The sequence below is a fragment of the Botrytis byssoidea genome, assembly GCF_014898295.1.
Source record: "Botrytis byssoidea strain MUCL 94 chromosome Unknown BBYS_012, whole genome shotgun sequence".
In the NCBI taxonomy this organism is placed as follows: Eukaryota; Fungi; Ascomycota; class Leotiomycetes; order Helotiales; family Sclerotiniaceae; genus Botrytis; species Botrytis byssoidea.
In genome coordinates this window covers 580857-604907 of record NW_024065853.1, presented here as the reverse complement: position 1 = coordinate 604907, position 24051 = coordinate 580857, and the positions used below count along the sequence as shown (strand labels likewise).

General features: G+C 42.6%; 8 protein-coding genes across 8 annotated transcripts; 4 read left to right on the top strand and 4 right to left on the bottom strand.

The window, feature by feature from the left end:
* Positions 1-1071: 1071 nt before the first annotated feature.
* On the top strand, positions 1072-2699 carry EAE97_006591 (uncharacterized protein). The gene is made up of 2 exons (XM_038877104.1): positions 1072-1361; positions 1578-2699. The coding sequence occupies exons 1-2, from the start codon at positions 1284-1286 to the stop codon at positions 2013-2015; spliced, it is 516 nt and encodes a 171-aa protein (XP_038732036.1). The 5' UTR covers positions 1072-1283; the 3' UTR covers positions 2016-2699.
* EAE97_006590 (uncharacterized protein) lies at positions 2693-5771 on the bottom strand. Its single transcript, XM_038877103.1, has 4 exons — positions 4967-5771; positions 4524-4740; positions 3148-4472; positions 2693-3095 (listed from the first exon to the last, which is right to left on the bottom strand). Exons 1-4 carry the CDS (start codon positions 5097-5099, stop codon positions 3025-3027), a joined length of 1746 nt encoding a protein of 581 aa, XP_038732035.1. The 5' UTR covers positions 5100-5771; the 3' UTR covers positions 2693-3024.
* An 802-nt stretch (positions 5772-6573) lies between these two features.
* EAE97_006589 (uncharacterized protein) lies at positions 6574-7528 on the top strand (the record flags this gene model as incomplete). The annotated part of the gene is made up of 3 exons (XM_038877102.1): positions 6574-6858; positions 6916-7119; positions 7175-7528. The coding sequence occupies 3 exons, from the start codon at positions 6574-6576 to the stop codon at positions 7526-7528; spliced, it is 843 nt and encodes a 280-aa protein (XP_038732034.1).
* Positions 7529-8219: 691 nt separating this feature from the next.
* On the bottom strand, positions 8220-8835 carry EAE97_006588 (uncharacterized protein; the record flags this gene model as incomplete). The annotated part of the gene is made up of 3 exons (XM_038877101.1): positions 8220-8399; positions 8497-8559; positions 8737-8835. The coding sequence occupies 3 exons, from the start codon at positions 8833-8835 to the stop codon at positions 8220-8222; spliced, it is 342 nt and encodes a 113-aa protein (XP_038732033.1).
* A 1656-nt stretch (positions 8836-10491) lies between these two features.
* On the bottom strand, positions 10492-11452 carry EAE97_006587 (uncharacterized protein; the record flags this gene model as incomplete). The annotated part of the gene is made up of 2 exons (XM_038877100.1): positions 10492-11308; positions 11397-11452. The coding sequence occupies 2 exons, from the start codon at positions 11450-11452 to the stop codon at positions 10492-10494; spliced, it is 873 nt and encodes a 290-aa protein (XP_038732032.1).
* Positions 11453-12542: 1090 nt separating this feature from the next.
* Positions 12543-13274, top strand: EAE97_006586 (uncharacterized protein; the record flags this gene model as incomplete). The annotated part of the gene is made up of 1 exon (XM_038877099.1): positions 12543-13274. One exon carries the CDS (start codon positions 12543-12545, stop codon positions 13272-13274), a length of 732 nt encoding a protein of 243 aa, XP_038732031.1.
* A 2125-nt stretch (positions 13275-15399) lies between these two features.
* On the top strand, positions 15400-16728 carry EAE97_006585 (uncharacterized protein; the record flags this gene model as incomplete). The annotated part of the gene is made up of 1 exon (XM_038877098.1): positions 15400-16728. The coding sequence occupies one exon, from the start codon at positions 15400-15402 to the stop codon at positions 16726-16728; it is 1329 nt and encodes a 442-aa protein (XP_038732030.1).
* Positions 16729-18926: 2198 nt separating this feature from the next.
* EAE97_006584 (uncharacterized protein) lies at positions 18927-23959 on the bottom strand (the record flags this gene model as incomplete). Its single annotated transcript, XM_038877097.1, has 5 exons — positions 18927-18975; positions 19200-19270; positions 19471-19638; positions 19722-23133; positions 23196-23959. 5 exons carry the CDS (start codon positions 23957-23959, stop codon positions 18927-18929), a joined length of 4464 nt encoding a protein of 1487 aa, XP_038732029.1.
* Positions 23960-24051: the final 92 nt, after the last annotated feature.

The window sequence follows — 24051 nt, the reverse complement described above, 5'->3', positions numbered from 1 at the left end:
GGATGGATAAGGAAGAGTGAGACAGTGAGGGTGAGGGTGAGGGTGAGGGTGAGGGTGAGGATGAGGGTGAGGGTGAGAGCGAGAGTGAGAGCGAGAGTAAGAGGAAAGAGGAAGAGTAAAGAAGAGTTCAAAAGAGTAAGATGGATGGATGGATTGATGCTTTCGTCTAGTCCAGACTTCTCTACAGTCCAATGTTATCAATCAATCATATCAAGAGAAAGAGAAAGAGAAAGAGAAAGAGAAATACGTCCCCACGTATCAAAGTAAATGCGAAACATATGATGAAATCTAGCAACAAAGCCTATCTAGATGCAAAGTATAAAATCCATTACGATATCGGCGTATCATACATATGATCAAAGCATATAAAGAGTTTCAATCTATACTATTCTAGTGATTAAGTCTATTATTCACTGGGGAGGTGTATATAAGAAGGGATCTTGCTAGGGAGGTAGTATTTGTTGTTACTGAGGGGTATTTTGTGTATTTATATATTTAGATATATATCTATAAATCTCGTATAATCTCGATCGGTTTATATACATCTACTCGTATAAAGTAATATAATAAACAAGTCAATAACCCTCACATAAAATCCCAATCCTTAAATCTCAACTCAAATTAAACAACAATAAGCTTCTGGAGATCCGATCCACAAAACAATGGCCCTACCATATCATATATCCCATATCATATCCCATATTATATTCCATATCATATCCCATATCATATCCCATTTCATGTTCCATATCTCATATCCCATCCCATCCCATCCCATCCCATCCCATCCCATCCCATCCCATCCCATCCCATCCCACCCCGCCAATCCCGCCCTCTCACAAGCAAATAAATCCAATGTTACTTTCATCCTTTCCTTTCCTTTCCTTTCCTTTCCTATCCCTTCCTGACTAATAATAATAATAATAATTCCACTTCCATTCCCTTCCCTTCCCAATAACCATAAATTTTATTCCTTCTTTATCTTTATCCTTCTTTTCTTTGTTAGCCTTCTCTCCCCTTCCAGCCTTGTCTACCTACCTAGTAATCCACACCCTTACGCGTCTGACCTCATGCAAAAAATAAATCAATAACCTTCTCTTCTCTCAGCCTTCTTTTTTCTACATACCAACCAATCTTCCAAATAATCAATTATATACCCATCTACAACTATCAATTCCCACTGCATTGATTCTCACCAGCATTTCAGAAATAAATATCAAACACATATACATCATCGTCATTATCACCAATAACCATACACCAACACATACACAAGAAAAAAGATGTCAGTAACTCTACACACCAGCCTAGGCAATATCAAAATCGAAGTATTTTGCGATAGCGTACCCAAAACTGCAAAGGTAAATTGGCTTATTCTTTCTCTCTCATCTCATTATATCATATTAGAAGCTTTCATTCAATCCCATCCAATTTGATTGAATTGAATAAAAGACGCTCCGCTAGGCCACTGCCGTGGTGGCTTTTTCGCTGCGCTCTACGAATCATCTTTTTCTATCCCTCCTCTTCTCTACTCTACACTACACTACACTACACCACACTAACTCTCCCCTCCCCAGAACTTCCTCGCCCTCTGCGCCTCGCACTACTACGACTCCTCCCCCTTCCACCGTCTAATCCCCACCTTCATGATCCAAACCGGCGCGCCCTCCCCATCCAACCCGCTTCTCCCCTCTCCTCCCCCCCCAAAAGGCGGCACCTCCATCTGGGACGCTCCCTTCGCCGACGAAATCCGACCTTCTCTTCGCCACCACGCTCGCGGTATCGTCTCTATGGCCAACAAAGGTCCTGAAACGAACGGCTCGCAATTCTTCATCCTCTTTGCCCCCGCGCCGCATCTCGATGGTCAGAATACCGTGTTTGGACATGTGATTGGGGAGGAGAGTTTTAGAGTTTTGGGGGAGATGGAGGGGTTAGAGGTGGATAGGAAGAATAGACCCAAGGAGAAGGTGGTGATTGAGAGCGTGACGGTGCATGCTAATCCGTTGGCGGGGTGAGATTATAGGATTTGGTTTGGATTGGTTTGGATTTAGGTTTGAGATAGTAAATGGAGGTATGGGAGGAAAGTATGATATGATATCATATGAGCTGAGCTGGGAAGGAAAAAAAAAGTTAAGATGGGAAAATGGATGGATAGATGGAGTAGCGAAACCACTCCAGCAAATAACGAAGCGAAGTAATCGGTCTCGAACAACCCGCGGAAAATAGATACGTGCATTTCCTTTCGGTTCGTTGCGTTACACACACATATACACAAACGAATCATGCACATCCCATCACGAAACAAAAACGTGGAAGACTAGCTTGGGAGTCTAGACTAGACCAAACAGAAGGACAAACCATGTGTCAGATCAGATCAGGTCAGGTCAGCGTCACACAGAGATCTAGTGCTGATAGAGGCTCCGCCAAGTAACTCGAGATTTGGGGGCCAGAAGCGACTGATGCGGTTACAGTAGCATCTGATCGCTCGACACCATGCACTGCACTCTGCGTGTAACAATGATTGGGGGCCAAGGAGCTGAAAGAAAAACTACCAGGTAGACAGGAATGACTGAGATGGAGATACCCAAATAGACTGTTATAATTGAGATGGCGATAATGAATGGTCGAATCTAGAATCAATAAATTTATCGATATTAAATGTTCCAGATACCTTGGTGGGTTGCATTCTTATGAAAATCGTAAGTTGAGATTCGGGTAATACATATATTAAAGAATATATCACCACTATAAATCCATAATTCACACCCAGAGAATAGATGTGCAATATTCGCCGACATATAACTACCACATGATTGTTATCAAGCAAGCTTGCAATTAAAATGCTATTCGACTACCGAAACGCCTCATGGCATACCTAGTACACATCATAAAATCTACGTACCACCAAACTCCTGGAGTACTTAGGTAATATCATTCAGTTCACTGTCTGAATTACACGAGTGAAAGTGACATCCCGAGCTCAAGACCATAAGATAAGAGCCTATAATATTCATCGTAATACTTTCATACGCCCATACCCAAACCGATAACCTCGAAAATTATCGGATTTCCTTCGACTGCTAGCCAAGCGATACCTTAAAATTTGTCAGTTGGTATTTCAATGGCCCTATTCTCATACAAACTCACCACTATAAACCACGAGTTTCGTGACTACCTCGACATCATATCTCACACGTGGTTTTTCTAGCCTAGAAAACATTTCTGTTTCATCAAGCTCGTTTTCCTGCCCAACGGTAATCTCATCATCTGCTGCATCATCACCCTCTAGACCTGGACTGGATACCCCTGGAGTATACATAACATGACCTGCCCCCATCATCTGTTCGTAAGAGCCAACTCTGGATTGTGCTGGAGTTGGCAAATTCATACTTCCATGAATTGATGACATCCCAGATGATATAGCACCATCCGCTGTCGGTTGTCTAGAGCCAAAATAATCTTTCGCTTCTTTCGTAGTGGTTTGACGAGGAGTCATCCCTTCAAAAACGTCAGTGAGACTATCTCTCCGTCTTTTCTCTCGATAAGCAAGAGTTTCGTATGCATCTGCAGCCGATTGAGGTCCAACAGATACAGCGCGGCCCCGTCCAGCATGTCGTATAGATGAGATCAAACTTGGCAAGTCGGATACGGACGGCATAACATTATCCACCTTGAGTCTTGATGGAATATTGTTATATTCCGAAGCAGGCATAAAGAATTTTCGAGGTAAGATCAACCCCGTGTTCTCAAAGGCTCGGAAAATATGTGGCAGTAATTTCAACAATGTTGGTTTCATGACTTCTCTCCAAGCAAAGATGACCAATACACCAATGAGAACTCGTAATATCACAATTACCCAGCCCATATGATGTAGATCGAATGGTACTGTCGCTGGAACTGGAACATCCCAGGCCCAACCACCAGAAGCATAATGCCAACCTCCAAGTTCAACTCCTATCATGACCGCCGCGAATGCGACACTATCATCAAAACATGGGCAATCATCAGCTGGTTCTGGATGAACTCTTATCAAAAGAATAATGACTATGGCGATCGTCACAGGGGCCTTCCAGGTACTGCTGTGGAGATAGTTGTCAATCGTTGATCCGTATACGCACTCGACGACAGAAATGAGTGCTCCTATAACGCTCCCAACAATTACATCCACAAATCCATGCATGCCGCAATAAAGTCGTCCAAGTACGATAGAGAAGGCATAAGAATAGCTCACAATCTCTAAGGCCAGTTTCGTTGTAGGGAGCAGTTGACATTCTGGAGAATGAAGAGTAAAAAGAGCATACACAGCCACCGAGACAGCATTGGCGGAATGTGTCGAAGGAAATCCATATTCGAGTGCCGCAGAACCCGACATAGTAATGCGATGGAGAGGCGGGGACAGTGGTCGAGGTAGTGAGAACATATCTTTGATGAACCCCGTTATAAAGACTCCCGTTGCCAATATATGAACCATCCTGAATTTCAATCAGCGAATGTCTGCGAGTACCCGTCAAAAAACTTATTACCCTCTTCCCAAAGATGTATGTCCACACCAGAACAGAATTGGCAGTACAATCATGAAGAAAGTATGCGTTCCAAGATTTGCAGTGACAGCAAAATAAGTATCGAGTGCTGGACATCGCATCTTATCCTGCATCCATGCTAAGTATGGAGTCTCCCATCGAACCAAAGGCAATAAAGCCTGTCGCATATTATATCGCCATGGTGGAAGTTTGCGCTTGTCTGCGGGGTCGTTATCAGTATGCCTTCAGTGATCAATTGTGATGCAAATGTATGAAACATCCTCAACGACTCTGGGAGAAATGAGAAGATATGTGGATATAGTTTTGAGTCAACCTGGTATTGCGAAAGATATTGGATTGCGCAATAATTGTCTCAATAGCCAGATAACGGGATGTAGTGAAGGGGGCAATGCGCGCAGAAGTAATTCCATCATCACTATACTCACAGTGATTTAAACTTTTCAAGCCCGCATCAATGATCTCTGTGGGAGGTACCGTAAGTGAAAATGATGGAGGTTGAGTATGATTGTTATTCGATTTCTCAAGCTCTAGGCCGTCGCCATTTGGAGTCGGACACATGGATGCATTCGTTGGAGCAGCATCTATATATTGTGCCCGCGTGAGATGTAAAAAGTCTTGTCTTACAGAGAAGTAAGAGATTGAAGTAATTGGTCAGATGAAGGAATGGAAGAGAGGGGGAAATTCCTAATCCAGGAAAGTAAAAAAGATAAAGGAAAAGGAAAGGGAAAAGGAAAAGAAGAAAAATGAGCGACAGAAAAATGTGTTCTCACGCAATAATACCTAGCAGTGTCTAGGTATGAACGAGTAAGATGAGAAGAGGATTGTTTTAGGTGAAGTCTACTACTTTAGAAAATAGTAAACACCTTTCTTTCCCTGGTGGAAAAAAGCGTTAAAAGGTTAATAAGATTGTCCTTATCATTTCCATGAAATCTTGGGGTTGAGTGGGATTTGATACACCATCAAGGATTTAAGAATTGCTTGGTTGATTTGATATGATATGATATGGATGGATATGATTTGACTTGATTTGATTGATCGATTGATTGATTGATCTCCAGCTTCCTTCGACGCCTTGAAACTTTGGTGGATATTATCCAGCTCGAGCTTACCATGATATGATGATATGGATTCATCAATATGCATCGCATCGTCAAAGCCTTCCCAGGTTTTCAACCTGAGACCTCGGGACCTTCAGCCTTTCTCAATATGGGAATTCACGAGCCACAAGCTGGTGAGCCACACCTCTCTCCCTGCTTTGACGACCTCGGCCACATTAACGTTAAGCACCTGGGCACCTGGGCACCTCGAGACCACATACCTAGCCCTGGAGGTACCTAGAACCTCCAGCTACCTACCTAGGTATCGTTCAGCCATGGATATATCCGTCAACCGTCAACCATATATCCGTCAGCCACATACTCTCTTACCTAATCGCAAACACGTGCCTAAATGCACAGACCTCCACCTATTTCGCCCATCATAATTTCCAACATTCAAAGTTTATGTCATCATACCTGCCACAATACCTGCCACATTTATTTTAGGGTGGAGTGGATGAAGCTTGGAAGTTGCCAGAGTAACCAATGATCCATGCAAATGTAAATAACTCTTGCATTCGAGTAACTAACTTCCTATCCAAAAACAAAAATCCACCCGTACCCGTTCCTAATCCCAAACTTGCTAACTTATCAACACCAGCCTTAAAGGGATCATTTTCAAGACTTTCCTCCATTTTGGAATTTCATATTATTTCACACTATTCACTCCATACATACACTCAAGCCACAACCCCATTACCATTCATCCAAACTTTATTCCTTCATCAATTATTTCAATTCCCGGAGCACAATACCTAGGTAATACTTAATAGTAGTCATACCTAGCTATTAGGATTAGGGTGTCTTGGAAAGAAACGTTCTCGTCATTGGAAAGAAAGTCAATCATTGTCTCGACTCGCATTCACTTACTTCACTCGTACACCATCGTCACAAAGCGACGCCTCAATTCTCCAGACCAAAACGTCCACAAAAGCATGGCTACGCAATATCAACCAAATCAATATTCAAGGCGTGAAAGTGTAACCGAAAAATACGACGCGAGTCCAAGAAAGAAAATCACCCAACGTCGCGAACAAAGTCAAAGATCCAGTGACGGAACGGTTAGCACAATGATGAGCAATGCTTCAACGGGAAGGGAATCGGCAGCTACACATATGACAGAAGGTCCTTCATATTCGAAAAAAATTGTGGTGGTTGGTGATGGTGGATGCGGGAAGACTTGTCTTTTGATAAGTTACAGTCAAGGATATTTCCCAGAAGTATGTTGTGCTTGAAGCTCAACCTTCGTAGGTATATGGCTAATAATCCTTTCTCAGAAATATGTTCCAACTGTATTCGAGAATTATATCACATACCCAACACATCGGCAGACCGGCAAGACACTCGAATTGGCGTTGTGGGATACTGCAGGACAAGAGGAATATGATCGTCTCCGTCCATTATCATACCCGGAGACAGATTTGTTGTTTGTTTGTTTCGCGATCGACTGCCCAAATTCCCTTGAGAATGTTATGGATAAGGTAAGATGAGAAGAAGTGCATGTTGATCCATCCATCATACTAATTGACTCGATAGTGGTATCCCGAAGTATTACACTTTTGCCCATACACACCTCTTATCCTCGTCGGTCTGAAATCCGACTTGAGAACGAAACGTTCTTGTATTGATCTCCTCAAAACTCAAGGTCTCACACCCGTCACCACAGAACAAGGAATGGCAGTTGCAAGAAAGATGGGAGCGCGTTATATGGAGTGCAGTAGTAAAGAAATGACTGGTGTGGAAGAAATTTTTACCGAAGCCATCAACACAGTTGTTGTCAACGATCGAAGCAATCAACAAAACACAACATCGTCTACTCCACCCGGTACATCAGGTTCGCAAGGTGTAATCGTCCCGAAAAAAAAGAAGCGCAGTTGTCGATTCTTGTAATAATCCATCCTTCCCCAAATCATCACCATTACGCATCCCAACAAAGTACGACATGAGCATGATATTTTGAAACGACATACGAACTGCATAACATAACGAGGAGTGTATAATTGTGAAAATCTGCAACTATTGGGCAGATTTTTGGGAAATTGAGCATTGCATCAAATAGCATTGCGACATGGTCATTAGCCTTTTTATTCTTTTCCTACTTCTTTTTTTCATCGCACTCTCATACCGCTGGAGCTGGACTGGACTGGACTTTCTCCGGTAATCTTCTTATTTTAGGCTTCTTTGATTTGCGTGGGTTTTTTTTGACTTTCTTGTGAATCAGTTAGGGAATTGAGGGAACTGTGAACACAACAAACTGACTATGGGCGAGCGTATCGTATCGACTCTTTCTTATGTACAACGAAACTTTGTGGGTAGACAATGCATATCATACTCTTAACGTATACATAATTTATTGATTTTCGAGCTTATTTTATGGTAGATGTTGCGAATTCCATCGTTTTGGTGAAATATGTGAAAATCGTGAGAAATCTAGAAGAATGAAACGTAACAAAGGGGTATCAATCATACTCCAGTCCAGAACTCCTCGCCATGTCATCTCTATCATGATATATGCGGTCCATTGGCCCGACCCAATTCAGCACATCCAAACCTTCCCTTCCCTTCCTCTCAATACGTCAACTTAAACCCGCGTATCGTCATCCACAATCGTTTCCTCTCCCTCGTGCTCTTCGCGTTTACTGCTGCTGTGTTGTTGATGTTGTATATCTTCTTCGGGTGGGGATTCGGTGGAGGGATCTTTGGCCATGACGTTTTCGAATTGCGACCAGAGGGCTTCGACGGAGGAGAATTCGTTGCCGACCTGTTTTGGGGAGAGGGGGTTAGTGGGGTTTGGGGAGGATGGGGGGAGGGAGATGAAGGAGAAAAGGAGAGGAGAGGGGGGGCGGGGGTAGACATACAGCAATTACACCCTCTAGAGACCGATTCAGTTTATTAATACTGGAGAGAACGTGTTCGAATGACTGAATGGGGAAGGGAGGGTTAGTGAGTTTTTTTTAGTTTTGTTTTGTTTTTGATGGGGTTTGTGTATGTATGTATGTATTTTACAGTTTGGATATTATGGATTCTTTGGATTGGTTTGGGGACTGATTGGGGGGAGGGGTAAGGAAAGAGGGAAGAGAGGAGGGGAGAGAACATACAATAGCTATTTCCCCCAGTAAAATCTCGCGCTGCTGTTCGAAATATGATTTTTCGGGGGGAGTGGAGGAGCGGGGGAAACGACTGGTTGAGGAGGACATTTTTGGTTTGGATGGAAAGGGGAGAGGATGTGTTTGTATTGGATTGGGTTGGGTTGGGGTGAAGAAGTTGAGGGGTGAGGTTGTGGTGGGATGGGATGGGTTGCGATGGGATGGTGATATGGATGTATAAGTTTATCGTTTGCGCGCGGACTGGGTGTTTTGGTGGGGTGTGTGGGAGGATTGGAGGGTGGGGTGAGGATAGTGAGGTCGCTGAGGGTATCTAGACTCAAAATTGATGACCCTTATAAATTTTATGATGGGATATATCATTCAACCATGGATACAGTTATAAGAGTCAATTAATGCGTGGGAATAAATGAATCTTTGCATGATAGTTTGTGGTAGTTAGATATATAGATAGATAAATATTGCTGTACTTTTCATGATCGGAAGGGAATTGAAATGGGATATTGGATTGGAATGGACAGGAATGGACTGGATTATTGAAGCTGGAGGGTTTTGGTTTTGTTAGCGTTTCGTTTGAGTCTGGGCTTGGGATTATGATTGAATGAATGCCAGGTAGATTGAAGGTAGGTGGGTAGGATGCTTCTGGTTTTTGGAGGTGTGATGATGGATTGTGATGGAGTGTATGCATGTCTAGTAGTATTGCATTCTCTCTCGCAAAATTGAGAAACTTATATCTTCATCCAAGGAATCACTTTCTATGTTTAGTATTGACAGATCTGGATTTGCTAAGAGCATTTCACACTCTGCTTGCGAATCGTTCGTTAAAAGTTTGACTGCGGCTAATATTCACGTTCTCTTTGGGAACTTGTGAGATTACCTCGTATGGGGTATGGTTGCTGGAAGTCCAGTTGTCGAAATCGATGCGGAGTTTCTGCGCTTGCTTTGTGGAAGTCTTTCGAGGAGGAGAATTTATAGGTTATCTATGTTCTAGGTTCTCAAGTCGCTGTGAGGATCAAATTTGTATTTGTTGGATAGAGTGAGGATGGTTGAATGGGCTTGTGTACTGTTTATCGTTCTGGCATCCATGAGAAGTTGTTTGAGCGGCGATGGAGTCTGAGATTGTTGCAGTTTGACTTGTGTGATGGTGACGATATGGTAATGACAAAGGTCAGAGTTCTAGGGTATCCAACAGTCCAGATTGTAGTTCCATAATACAACCTTGGAATGTTTTGAATATCTGAAAGTAATTAGGAATTTGAAAATAGTTCAACGTTCTAACAAAAATTCAATCTCTTAAATAATTTGAACATTCTCTAATCGATTTGAGGATTTGATAATGTTTATTGTTGGATCGTAGTCCAGACTAATGGACATCACTATGCCAGTGCATAAACGAGCCTGTTGACCTATGAAACTTTGTTATATTTCAGAGTCTGTTATCATAATTATTGAGTTATTGAACTTGTATTTGATTTTTGGTTATGGACGGGGTATATCAGTGATATTTCCTCTATGTTGTAGTTGTAATGAAATATTGTCAAGTTACTTCTTTGCTGTGGTTTGTTTGTCCCCTGTTAGACATATACCTGGTAGATCATTATATGTCTCGATTATGTATCTAGATGCTTCAGAAGAAACCTGATGACTCTTGATAATCGATTTGAAATTATATGTATCATCATCGAAAATATGAAAAGCTACATAGTGCCCCTCCATCATCAAGCCCCTGATCCTTCTTCATCCCCTCACTCAAGCATCCAATTTTTCAACCTTCTCATAGTAGTTATTAAGATCATTCAACGGGTTGCTATTCTCTATAGCCGACGTACCATACCTCGCCACCTGAATCACATATCCCATATTCACCAGCAGCTCCAATCTCAACTCTTCCGGAAAATCCTTCGAATTTGTTTCGAATAACAAAGGCGGCATTTCCCACGTCAGTAAATCGAGAAGGAATTTGCGTATTAGCATACCCTTGGTTGTGTATTTCCACATGTAGGAAAGCCATGGCGTCATGATGTACCCCGTGGCTTTGGTATATTTATAATACTTAGCGATGCACTGGTTCTTGAGAAGTGGCAGCTTGGCCATGTCGGCAAATAGGTACAAATCGAGAAGATTGGCCATGTGTGGATAACAAAAGTTTGTTAGCGCCACGTTGCTGCTGGTGTTCAGATCACTGCTTGTCGTCTCTAGATTCTTATCTCTTTGGGAATCGCCAATCTTCATCGCGTTTCCCCTTCCCTTTGAGGTGTCCAGATCTATAAGCGGTCCTTCATCAACTTTTTGCTCTTTCGAGCCAGTTTTCACCTTCCTAGCTCTCCATTGCGCAATCTCCTCATCAGCATCGCCCAAATCCAGCTTATAAAGCCAGGCCTTGAACAACTTGAACACCACATCATTTGTTTGTGGAAAGTTGATAGCGCTGTGATCAAGTCCTTGCGAATAGTGTTCGCAAGCCTCTTTAAGGAATGGGGCGTGTCGGTACAGAATATTCTTTTCGAGTGTATATAAGTTTTTATGTTTGCCTACTCTCACTTGAATGGTATTGCGTTCTTTTTCTCTGAGAGTGGTTAGATGCTGTTTCCAAAAAAAAATTGATATCATGCAGTGTATGGAAGTTCTATAATATGAAGGATAGATAGACTTACTTCTGCTTTTCGATTAGAGCTTTGATGGTTGGGGAATCGCGACTTGGAAGAGACATTATGAATTGTCTGTTTATCGGGCTTTGGGATTTGTGAATGTCTGGTTGAATTTTGTATATTGAAGTATGGTAAAGGGTTGATATCAAGCTGCTTTGAAAACACTTGATGATGCTGTGTTATCCAACTTTTTGTAGATGGAATAGATTATTTGTGTACAAAGCTGTCTTATAGAAGAGTTGTTTATGCAAGTATACAAATCTCTCTATCTATTCAGAAATTTTTAATAAGTACATGAACCTCGCTATAGTCATACAGAACCGAGGAGTAGATACGGTTCATCTCAGGTTTGAGTTCTCGGCAATCTGGAATCCCAAATATAGAACGTACACCAATAGATCATTTTATTGGATTAAAGAGTTATTTGTACGGCACTTTGCATATAACACATTCATACGATGGAGCGAAGAAGGTAGTTCATATGACTTGTTAATGTAAAAAATTTAAAAAGTGTTAGTTCGCTTGTGAATGTTTGATTTTTCTGGATGTAGAATACGGGCGTTTTGTATTGTATTGTGTCTAATTATTTGAGTGTAATCAAATGTGGAATTTGCAAAATAGAAAGCTCTAAGGGGACTGCGGTTCTTCTCATTGATTACATCATTTGATTATTTCATCAGCAGGTGAGTTATTAAACATTATATAGAGTATTTTAACTTTTGTAATCATCTTACTATCGTCTGATTCCTTTTAGTCCTGGTTAAAAGCGAATTTACAATGATTTCAACATTTATGAGTTTACATAAGTTTGTTCATCTGAAACCTAGATGTGAATCAATCGTATTAATGACTCTAAATGCCTAAATAGTTATTAGCCTTTCGGTTACATAACTTACGAAATTACTCTCAATTCTTCGGCTTTAAATCTTGATGTGGAATTAACAAGATGAAGTTGAGAATAGATTTTTGACACAAAAAATTTGTCAAACTTGGTTCTAGCCAGGAGGCTTAGACAAAAGTGTGGCTTTTCGACCAGCTCTTCGGCCCTAGCGACCACTTCTATTGAAAGACCCTCAACCCAAACCTCGCCCACCCCTAGCACACACAACCCTATAAATGCGCACTCCACCCCAAGCCAACCCTATACACAACATGTTTGACCATAAAAAGTTCTGGCGCGGCGAAGACGGCAACGACGACCACAAACGCAAAAAGCAAGCTCGTCCTCCCGCCAGACAATATAACGAGCGAGGATACCAGCCTCCCGTGAGCCACGCTCTCGGCGTCAATGTTTCTACTGAACATCATTATTCCATACATGTATATCTTATTTTCCATCAATTCGATAACATGGCGCCTGGAAACTTCATCGCGACGTTATCGTTTCGCACGATGTTTAATGATTATCAGGGTATGAAGACGATTGATTTCTCGCCTGCGACCGAGCATGCGGATCCGCTTTACGATGTAAATGGGGGAAACTTGAGAGGAGTGATGGTGGCGCAGAGGATGTTTATGTGTAAGATTGGGTGGGTGAAAAGGGAACTGGGGAAAGAAGAATTGTATTCGCGGTTCAAGAACTATTTGCCGTATGCGAAAAAGCCGGAGAAAATGACAGAGAAAGAGTGGGAGGAGGAGAGGAGAGTGCATGGGCCAGAACCCAGGACTAAGTGGGTTTTAGAGGCTATTAGGAAGCTGAAGGAAGAGAGATATTGGGAAGAATTACCCAAGGAGGAGTTTAAGAAAAGGCATAAGGAAGTGAAAACAGAAGCGCGGATGATTAGGGGGGCAATTGGTTCAAGACGGACGTCATCTGACATGGAACGGGCGAATCGCTTGGATAAGATTATGACTGATGTCAGAGTAGTTTTGTATTCTGAATAGGATGAAGAGCCAGAGAAAATCGAAAGAAAATATAGAAGGAGGTAAATAGAAGGAAGTAGGAAGTATATGTTCCAAAAGAGTAGTATTGTATCAGTCGCCTCAACACTACGTGATACTTAAAATGCTCAAATGAGCACAAGCATTCAAGTGAATGTAAAGATAAAGATCTTGGATACCAAGCTCTTCAATGTGAGTGTGTGTGTGACTGCTAACTTACGCTTTTAGCGGCATGAAATAGTATCAAATAACTAGGTGCCTATGTATCTAAAGATACTCTTCAAACTGCGAATTTTTGCGATCTGATCTAAATTTCAGAAAGAACTACTTTGCTTTGATACGAGATTCAATCATTGAATCCACTGGTGGATGCATGAACTGACGGGACATTGCACAAACTGATTTGACAACATCTCTTGCAAAACCAGTTCCGATATCTTGAGAATTCTTATAAATGATTCATTAAATATTGAGCAACGAGAAAATGACTTGTAATTTGTAATATATCATACATGTGAGGAATCAACTTATGACAACTTTAAAAGTAGAGAAGTCTCCCGTCAGACCATGCATGCATCAAAACGATTTAGATGGATAAAACTTGAATAGTTTCTTGATAAAGACGCACACCTTGCACGTGACATGTGAGCTTGCCTTCGATTCTACGAAGTATATATATGTGTGTGTACGAAATCTTCTCGCAATCATTCGTTCTGCTCCTAAACTTCTATCATCTATGTATTCTCTTAATCAGAAGTTCCCCTCCTACCTCTACTAGAGTAAGTGGCAATCAAAATTTCGCTTTCTGTTGTAGATGCTAAACGCTTCTTCAACAACACTACCTACCTAGGTATCTAGACAGGTCTAGATTCAGCATCTACCCCATACATAGACGTCAAGAGGGACTACCCGGGGTATTGATGCATAGTACACATTCTCGATGCTCATACAAGTTTATTGAATATCAGGAACACTGATTCGACTGTTCCATACTCGTGCCTACAGTAAGTAAACTACTTTGGATGTGTATGATGATGAACAGAGTAGTGTCGTGTCTCCCCGCGATCATACCGCCCTTTCAAGGTAAAGTATGTATGGTTGTACTACGTAGATGATTTGCTCCCGAGCAAGTACCGGTGGATATGCATGCAGTACATCTGTCTCACCGTGAGACTTTGAGGCTCAGAGAGTCGGAGTCTGCCAACTGATAGCCATTGGGTTGGTAGATCGTTTATGCCTTAACCTTGTGTGATCAACCTTTGGTCATTGGGCCATTGGCTGGGCCATTGGATCTGGTAAATGTTGGTTGGTAAATGGCTGGTTGGTCTTCCGACTTTTCGGGTGGAGACATCCAATGGTAATCGCTGCGTTGGTTGTCACGTTGTGTACATAATATACCTAGGTAGTTGTGGTCGCCGGCCTCCAGCATTTGAGTCACGTGGTGTACAAATGACGTAATTCCCCTTATCTTCCCCCCTGATTTCTGCTTGTTTGCTTGTTGCTTCCATTATAAATCTCACTTCATGCACTCATTATGCACGATGATACAATTTATCACTGCAATCTTCACTCCGGCCTCACTCCCCCCACGCAAACATCGGGATTCCTTTAATTGAGTGCCACGCATACAAAAATTGCAAAGGGAAGGGGAAAAAAGGGGAAAAAAGGAAAATAGCCTCATGACCCTCAATTTGTAAGACGATAAAGCTAAGAAGAATTTCCGATATATTGGAGAAGGTTTACCCCTTCATTCTCGTTACTTTTCTTTCGAGGTTCGACGTTACGAGGTATATTCATACATTTTGTAGGAAATCCGAAGCTTTTGAATTTTACGATCGAATTATTTATTACTCTCAAGCATTAATCTATCTATACTGCGGGACAAGGTATACATTATTACTACCAAGTAACCAAGAAACCAATTACGACTCTCCCGTCTTAAGGGTCACCCCTCTAAACTCAATTCAACCCCTCCAAGCTCTTCATTTACTTTATTCCGTCCAATACAAATCACCAATCCAACCTTGCATCAAAGTTCAATCAAGGAACGAACCTTAACTTTCATCATTACACTACGAACCATACTTTAGACCACGCTATACTACGGGCCAACCCCAATCTATCAAAAATGGATTACCTTCCCATAGGTCTCCAAGCTACTGATGTTCTCGTCAACAAACATTTTCATAAAATTCCCGATAAAGCATTTAGGAAAGAAACTTACAAACCGCATATTCCTTCCAGATTGAGTAGGAGGAAGCGTAGGGAAAGAGAAGAACGGAGAAATTCTCGAGATCAAGGAGAAGATCCAGAGCGACGAAGAGATTCAAGGGATGAGCGAGAGCGAGACGATTGGGAAAGAGGAACACAAAAGAGACAAGAGGAACCATATAGCAATCCAGAAATCGAAGAAGCAGGTTACGATTCCGAACCCGATTATACATCTAGACAACGCGAAAAAAATATGAGGGATAGGAATTGGGAATCGAAAGGAGAGAGAGAGAGAGATTTGAGAGATATTCCAAGACATAGTGGCGCGGGTACAAGTACAGGTTATGGATATGGATATCCTTATGAAGAATCAAATCGATCCAATTCTCCACCATCGCAGATATACAGTCAACAACCACCACGTCTTCGTCCTGAATATCTTCCAAAGTATAGTGCTCCTCGACCATTAGATCCCGCTAGTCCAAATCCTTACTATTTTCCTCCTCCACCTATAGCACCATTCCCAGACCCATTTGACAGAGACGAAAGGAGAGGAAACTATGATTCAGATGAACGATACGAAAAAGAGAGAACACGCAGACCAAAACCTATTCAAAGAAGCAGTTCCTACGATGATATCCACAGTCAACGCAAATCTTATTCCTCAAATACAGACCAAAGGCTTTCTACTCGTAACACCAGTCGCAGACCTCGATCCGATCATAGTGAATCTAAAGATTCACATACGGGTAGTATGAAGGATCGTGCCGAACGCTATGGAGTTAAAGATGAAGTAAAAGGATTATTCACAGATTCACCAAAAGGAATAGTCGGAGGAGCATTTGGAGCACTTGCAGGAGGATGGGCGGTGGAAAAGTATCAGGAATCACGGACAGGGAAGGATAGAAAGGATATGGGAGATCGGGCAAAGCTCCTTACGTTATTTGGAGCTGCGGCGGGAGGATTGTTGGCTAATGCTGTGGTTGATAAGTGGCAGGATGGAAAGGAAGAGGCAAAGGAGAAACAGAAGAAATGGGATAAAAAATATCCGGATGGGAAGATCGATGGGAATGAAGAAAGGGAGGACAGGGATGGAGGAAGAAGTGGAAGGGAAAGGAGGGATTCGGTTAGGAGTCGAAGGGATAGGGATAGAGATGATAGTCGGGAAAGATATATGGCTCATGAGGAGAAGCCTAGAAGGAGTGATGGAAGAGGTTATGAGGGAGTTGACGATAGACATTATTGAACTGGGGCTTGATGATGCTCATGATATGAACGAAGGATACGACTCATAAGCGATTTTAGAGACGCGATTGGAAGGTTACCAGCGAGCGTGGATTTGTTACTTGAACTTGAATGGATGAAACAGCACTGTATTTTATTACGAATTTACGAACTGATGAACTTGGGATCTAGAGAAAAGGAAGAAAGATGGAAATGGAAAGAAGATATAGGATGGGATGGAAGCGATGCTTTTGTTTGATATACTTGCTTTACTTTGCTATACGTTTGTTTATCTGCGCGCATGAATTTTTATAATTTTTATAATTCTATCGATTGATGAAATGATTGAATGCTTGAATAGGAAAATTTACCTATCTAATAAACTACTCTTTCCTAGAGATCTATTCCACTCACCCACCACTAGGTATCCACCTATACAAAGTAGAGCCAGCTACCCCACAGTCCAGCTTTCTTTCCAATTTCAGTATGAACGTGATCGAAATTCTCAGGAAAGGATATTAACGCGCGGAAACTTCATTCATTGATAAACAAAAAAGACGAATTATATTTGATAAAGAGTAAATTTATATTGAGTATTATTATATTGAGAATCATTAACACACTCGTAGATAATTTCCTCATTCTTCCATTGCTTTTCGCTTACACTCAATCAATCCAATTAATCCTTTCCATAATCCCCACTCTGCGAGCAATCATTCTTTCACCGCCTTAGGCATGTAAAAATAGATACTGAAACAACGCGAGCCCACCACAACAACAAATAAAATCAGCGTTTGTGGTTTAGTGGTAAAATCCATCGTTGCCATCAATTTCTTACTTGTAAGAATTGAACAACTTCGATGGGCCCCGGGTTCGATTCCCGGCGAACGCAATATTTTTGGATTGGTTTTTTGGGAGGGAGGTTATGTATGGGATGAAGGGATGAGGGGCGTTTGTGTGTATGTAAGTAAGTGTGTGAATGGGAGTTGTAGCTTTTTGGGGTTGAGAGGGTTTGGAGAGTGTGCTTTTTGTATTTGTTTGTTTATTTGTTTTGGAGTTGAAAAGGGAGTGTGAATGTGAGTTGAGCATGGGTTGGTAGAGGATAGATAGTGAGGGACAGTGTGGGCAATAGTATTTCCCGTATTTCGTATACCAGGTTAGTTTAAAAAGAGATCTCATCCTGCAAATTCCAGATGGAGAGCCAACTCTTGAGAGATCTGGAGCAATCAAGATCACGCACATTCTATTTGCACCATCTGTAGCAATTACTCAAGTATAAACCTTACATGACCATTTCACTCGAGAGCCAGAGGATGAATAATCAGGGTACTCAACATTTTGGAATCCAGACTCAATCCAATAAGCTCTCAATATTCAAAAGCAGTACAAAATCACAAGTGCGCTCAGCGTTCCAAACCATTCAAATTAATCCATTAGATTTATGAAACTCTCAATTATCACACTGCGATCTGAACTATTGAGAACCCAGACATACACTTCACATCATTACCACCTCATTACTTAAGAATTAAATATCAAACAGCAAACAACTCGATAAAACCACGAATCTTCATTCTCATTACTCAAAAGTCCATGCATACATTCTTAACAAGCATGTACTCTTCACCATCCGTGTTCACTTCACTTCACCTCACATACAAATTCCCATCTAATCCATCTCCCTTTCCAACCCACCATTCCATACCATACCATCCATCTATCCACCCATACATCCATTCGTCCATCCCTATTAAAAAGCGCACCCAAGAAGAAGAAAGATGATACCAGATGCATCCATCCAGCCTTCAGTTTCTGCTTATATCTTTGCGAACACTGGCAAGATACAAGAATCGAAGCTAGCAAATAAATGCAAAAAAAGCAAAGAATAAAGTTGGGTATAGAAAGGTTTTATATTTCGGGTATCGGGCAAAGTATGACGATTTATTAGACTTTGAAACAAAGTCAAGTCAAGACAAGAAACCACCATGAACTAAGAACGTTTGTAGGCGATGCATAAAAAAGTCGAATTAAACAGTCGAAACATGATGAAAAATATCGGCGACATAAAATGAATAGAAGGCACTGAAGAAACAGTTTGCTGATTAAGAAGTTGACATAAGTTGAGCTGAGACATGATGCGCAAGAAGTGCGAAAAAGGCTGAAATTCTGGAATACGTTGAAAGATTCTGAAATGAAAGGAGGATAATATTATGTCAAGAGCTATTCATTACGAGCTGGCCCAGAGACGTCTGAAATTGATTCTAATGACCTAGCGTGAGCAAAACAATCTATAATCAGCCGAGATTTCACACTTCGCAAATTTCAATACCAATGTAATAGCAATTAAAAAGCAAGCAGCAAATCCGGTGGAAGAGCGGAAGGAATAAAGGGGATGTGCTTTGAATGGCAGGAAAATGGGATCCAATTCCATTGAATGCAGAAAAAAGGGGTTGTGTGAAGTGGAAGGGTTGGAAAAGAACAAAAAATAACTACCTCATATTATCCTTTTTCAAATCATCATTCATCTTTTCCAACTGTTCAACAGTAACTCTAGCTTTTGCTAACTATTAATTTGAGTAATACGTTAGTGAATGTTGCCTTTTTTGTGTGTATGAGTATCTGAATCAGGCTGGTATGAAAAGGGAAAGACTAAATGTCTGTGTACGAGTAAGGAAGGAGTTGGGGGCGAGGTATGTGCAAATAGAACCAAGGAAAAGGAGAATAGAACTGGGCAACAGAAGCACTAGAAAAAAGGTTCGCCAACCGAAGCTAACGCGGCTGATGAATTATCATGCTCACTTTCAGGTGTAACCACTGCATCTGTGCTTTCACCCGTTCCCTCGGAATCCTTACCATCGGTATCGGCGAATCCCCTAGAAAAAAGTCCTCCGAATGTTGGTGTTTTTGGTGGGGATGTAGTTGAGAGCTTGGTCTTTATTGTTTCACCATATTGAATTAGCTCAAGTACCTAGTACTATTATAACTACATAATCAGAAGGAAAATTAAATTCATACCTTTGCCTCTGCAAGTTCAGCATCCTTGACTTTAAGTTGAGCTTCTGCTTCTTTCAAACGAGCATCAAGAGTTTCACAATCTTTGCTAGTCTCTTCGAGGAGCTCCGTCATAGATTCATGCATTGTCTTGTAGTCATCCTTGCTAGTCTTAACCTTTTGTTCAAGAGCAGCTTTCTCTTTCTCGAGTTCTGCTTTGGCTGTCTCCAACTGTGATTTGCTAGCTGTAAGCTCTTGGGTGGCCATTGCTGCTTCTTGTCGGGCTGATGCCAGAGCAGTCTCATGTTGGTTCTTGAGAGTTTGTAGTTCTTGACGTAAGGCATCAAGCTCGGAAGTATCCAACTTCACGTTTCTTGCAGCCTCCAAATCAGCCTCAGCATTGGCCTTAGCAATCTTTTCGGCAGCCAAAGCTTGCTTGAGGGCTTCCAACTCATCTTGTGCTGTATACAAAGATTGTTTAGACTTGGCGATCTCATCTTGCAATTCGGCCTCAATAGCCTTATGTTTCTCAAAGTCCGAGGAGGCAGTAGCGTGGCTAGTTTCATGCTGTTCTTTCAAAGCGGCAATTACTTCATCGTGGGTCGCTTGAGCATTAGCGTGCTGGGCTTTCAGAGCGGCCATATCCTCAGCATGGCTTTGAAGCAATCTCTCCAACTCCTGTTCGTGAGCTTGTTGAGCGCCTTTTTGGGTTTCAAGATCTGAGGAAGCATTAGCCAAGTTGGTTTCATGCTCAGCTTTCAAGGCAGCGATTTGCTCATCATGCGTCGATTGGGCATTAGCATGCTGGGCTTTCAAAGTAGCAATGTCCTCCGCATGACTTTGAAGCAATCTCTCCAACTCCTGTTCATGAGCTTGCTGAGCACCCATTTGGCTTTCGATATTTGACGACGCAGCAGCCAATTTGGCTTCATGCTCGGCTCTCAAGGCAGCGACTTCTTCATCATGAGTTGACTGAGCATTTGCATGCTGAGCTTTCAATGCAGCGATATCTGCAGCATGGTTCTCCATCAACTTTCCCAGCTCTTCATCGTGGGCCTTTTGTGCGATCTTTTGACTCTCGACGTCGGACGAGGCGGTAGCAATATTGGCTTCGTGTTCTGCCTTCAAGGCTGCAATAGCTTCTTCATGAGTTGATTGAACTGAAGCATGTTGAGCCTTCAAGGCGGCGATATCTTCAGCGTGGTTATAAGTCAATTTCTCCAATTCTTGCTGATGTGCGGCTTGAGCAGCAGAAGTTGCTTGGCTGTGTGCATCGTCCAATGCCTTTGCATGAGTCTTCTCAAACTCAGATTTCAATTCGGCAATAGCAACGACATGACTATGCTCGAGCTGTTGCAATTCTGAGGAGTGAGAAGAATGACTAGCAGATATAGCTCTGTCATGTGCCTCATCCAATGCCTTGGCATGGTTTGTCTTCAACTCTTCCAACGCACGTTGATGGGCCTTCTCATTGATATCGAGTTCAACAATGGCTGCAGCGTGATTTTGTTTTGCCTTCTCGAGCTCGGTTTGATGAGCCTCCAAAATCTCCGCATGAGCCTTGGTGAGTTCCTCATGTTTGGTCTTCAACGCATTAAATTCGTCTCTGATGCCAGAGTCTCCTGATAATGCATCAATCTCCTTTTGATAATCATTTGAAATGGTTTCCAGTTCTTTCAAGTGCTTCTCATTGAGCGTCGAAGTTTCCAATGCATGCTTCTCCAAAAGTTCGGAAATCTCCTTGGTTTTCTCATCTAATGACTGACCTGTTGTTGCAAGCTCGTCCTTGATCTTCATGTGTAATTCATCCTTGCTCTTTTCGTCGGAACCAAATTGTTCCAAGGTGTTTTGGAGTGCAATGACTTCCTGCTTGGACTTTTCTAATTCTTCTTTAGCTGCGGTGAGCGCGGATTCGGACTCGGATCCAGTAGATTGCAATCCATTGAGTTTCGCAGTCAACTCGATAACTTGCTCTTGTGCAGAAGCAAGGTCCTTTCTAGCAGCCTCAGCCTCAGCCTTAGCTTCCGAAATTTCCTTTTCTGATAGTGCCAATGCTACGGAGCTCTTTTCGAGACTTTCTTTGAGACTTGTGACCTCACTTTCCAGACTTAGGACCTTCTCGGCATGAGCTGATTCCAAAGATCTTTGAGCCTCGAGAACTTCATCAAGTTGTTTTTGAACAGCAGCTAAGCTTTCCTCGTGTTTCGTAGTCAATTCGGCAATCTGGTTTTCATAAGTAGAGGAAGCATCAGTATTGCCCTTCGCAAGCTCCTCCGAATGAGCGGACTTCAATGCATCAAGAGCAATAGTGTGCTCTTCGGTCAAAGTCTTCTTCAATTCTTCCAAAGCGCTTGCATGTTCGCCAGCTTGGGATTCAAGCTGCTTTTGGATGGCGGATAGATTCTCTTCATGTTTGTTGGTTAACTCAGAAATTTGTGTTTCATAAGTTGAGGAGGCATCGTTATTTCCTCGTGAAAGTTCTTCCGAATGGGCAGACTTCAATGCCTCTATGGCAGCATTGTGCTCCTCTGCCAAGGTTCTCTTCAACTCTTCCAGAGAGTCTGCATGCTTACTGGACTTGGACTCGAAGTCTAGTTCTAAGGCTTTGACTTTCTCACCATGCTCGGCCTGTAAAGCTTTCAATGATTCAGTTGCGGCTGCACATTCTGCAATAGCCTGCTCGAGCTGAACTTTCAAATCTGTGATTTCAGCCTCCTTCTCGGCAGCTGCAGCGATAGCACCGGCATTTGCTTCTCTAGCGGCAGCTAATTCGGCATTGACTGCATCTAAAGCATTTGCGTGCTCGCTAACATGTGTTTCTTTGGCAGCCGCTAACTCAGCGTTCAATGCCTCCAAGGCAGCACTATGTTCAGACTTTAACTTTTCTAAAGCTTCCACATGCTCAGTGGCGCCTCTAGAAGACGCAGCTTCTTTTGCCTCCTCAATAGCCGCTAAAGAAGCTTCCTGAGCTGCTGCCTTGGCATTCTCGGCTTCCACCAATTGGGCCTGCAAACTCTCTAAGATCGCTTTGTGATCGGCATTAAGCTTCTCGACAAGTTCGTTGTGAGTTGCGCGGATGGTTTCCTCGGCATCCGAAATACGTTTCGACTCTTCTTCAGCTGCTTTGCCAAGATCAAGAAGTCTTTCTTGTGATGTGGTGATTTCCTTCTTCAATTCTTCGACCTTGGTCTCGCTCTCCGCCAATTTTGTCTTCAACTCTTCGACTTCTTTTGTGGATGCGGCCGCGGTCGCAGTCGCAGATGTTGTTCCACTGACGGAGCGAGAGGATGACAATACTGATGGCTTTGGTGCTGGGTGGGCCGATGTACCACTTTGAAGAGCATTGAGGCGCTTTCTAGCTTCCGAAACTGCACCGCCGCTGCTAAGAGCGCTAATCGAAGGCTTGGAAGAGTGTGTTGGGCGAGTGGTGGTAGTGCTATTTAGTTATCAGTAATGGACACAACCATATTCACAAGATCAAACTATAAGAGGACTTACGTAGAAGCACTCGTTGGCTTTGGGGCAGTTGTACTAGCAGTCTTCACGGCCTTTGGACTGGTTTGACCAGCTGCTGTCGCCGATGCAACAGGCTTTCTTGCGGTTGGTGCTGCTGTGGTTGTAGTAGTAGTAGTAGCGTGCATAGAGACAGGTCTGGCCCGGGCTTCAGCCGCTGTACCAGGCGTCTTCGAAGTATTGGTATGGCTTGGTGCAAGAGAAACTCGTCGTGCAGAGGTAGTGGCAGGTTTTTTCTCGTCTGCATGAGTTCCAGCAGCAGATGGAGCTCTATGACTGGCACTGGAGGATGTAGTTCCTGTTGCACTGCCTGTAGGCTTTCGCACAATAGATCCAGTTACTGGGCGCGTTGGAGGTTTGCTCAAACCTCCTGTAGTTTTGATTGCGGATGAAGATGTGGGTTTGATCCCAGAAGAGGCCGTGGGTCTTGTTGCGCTTCCTGAAATTGGACGTCTTGGTGCCGCAGATGAGCCAGCTCTTTTGGGAAGTACATTTTCCTTCTTCACACCACTTACAGCTCCTGTTGCGGTCTTGCCTGCATCGTTGCTCTTGACAGATTCCTTCTCTGTCTCAGTATCTACTTCTGATCCTGCTCCTGCAGTTTCCTCTGGTACAGCATCTGCGGTGCCCTCAAGGGGAGCTTCAACAGGGGTGATAGGAGTGACAGGAGTATCATCTAATGTATCCAGAGATGATTCTTCTGGCTTGAAAGTCTCTTGGGGGATAACTGGGCTCTCAACGTCTGCCATATTGACAATGATCGAGGAGGAAGGAGATTGTATAACGAAGGACTAATAATTGCGACTATGGTTGTGAAAATCAAAATCAGTCAGCGATATTC

Coding starts and splice junctions, on each gene's coding strand:
- EAE97_006591 (XM_038877104.1), top strand. CDS start 1,284: ATGTCAGTAACTCTACACACCAGCCTAGGCAATATCAAAATCGAAGTA. Junction 1,362..1,577: donor GCGTACCCAAAACTGCAAAG/GTAAATTGGCTT, acceptor TCCCCTCCCCAG/AACTTCCTCGCCCTCTGCGC.
- EAE97_006590 (XM_038877103.1), bottom strand. CDS start 5,099: ATGTGTCCGACTCCAAATGGCGACGGCCTAGAGCTTGAGAAATCGAAT. Junction 4,473..4,523: donor CATACATCTTTGGGAAGAGG/GTAATAAGTTTT, acceptor ATTGAAATTCAG/GATGGTTCATATATTGGCAA. Junction 3,096..3,147: donor GAAACTCGTGGTTTATAGTG/GTGAGTTTGTAT, acceptor ACAAATTTTAAG/GTATCGCTTGGCTAGCAGTC.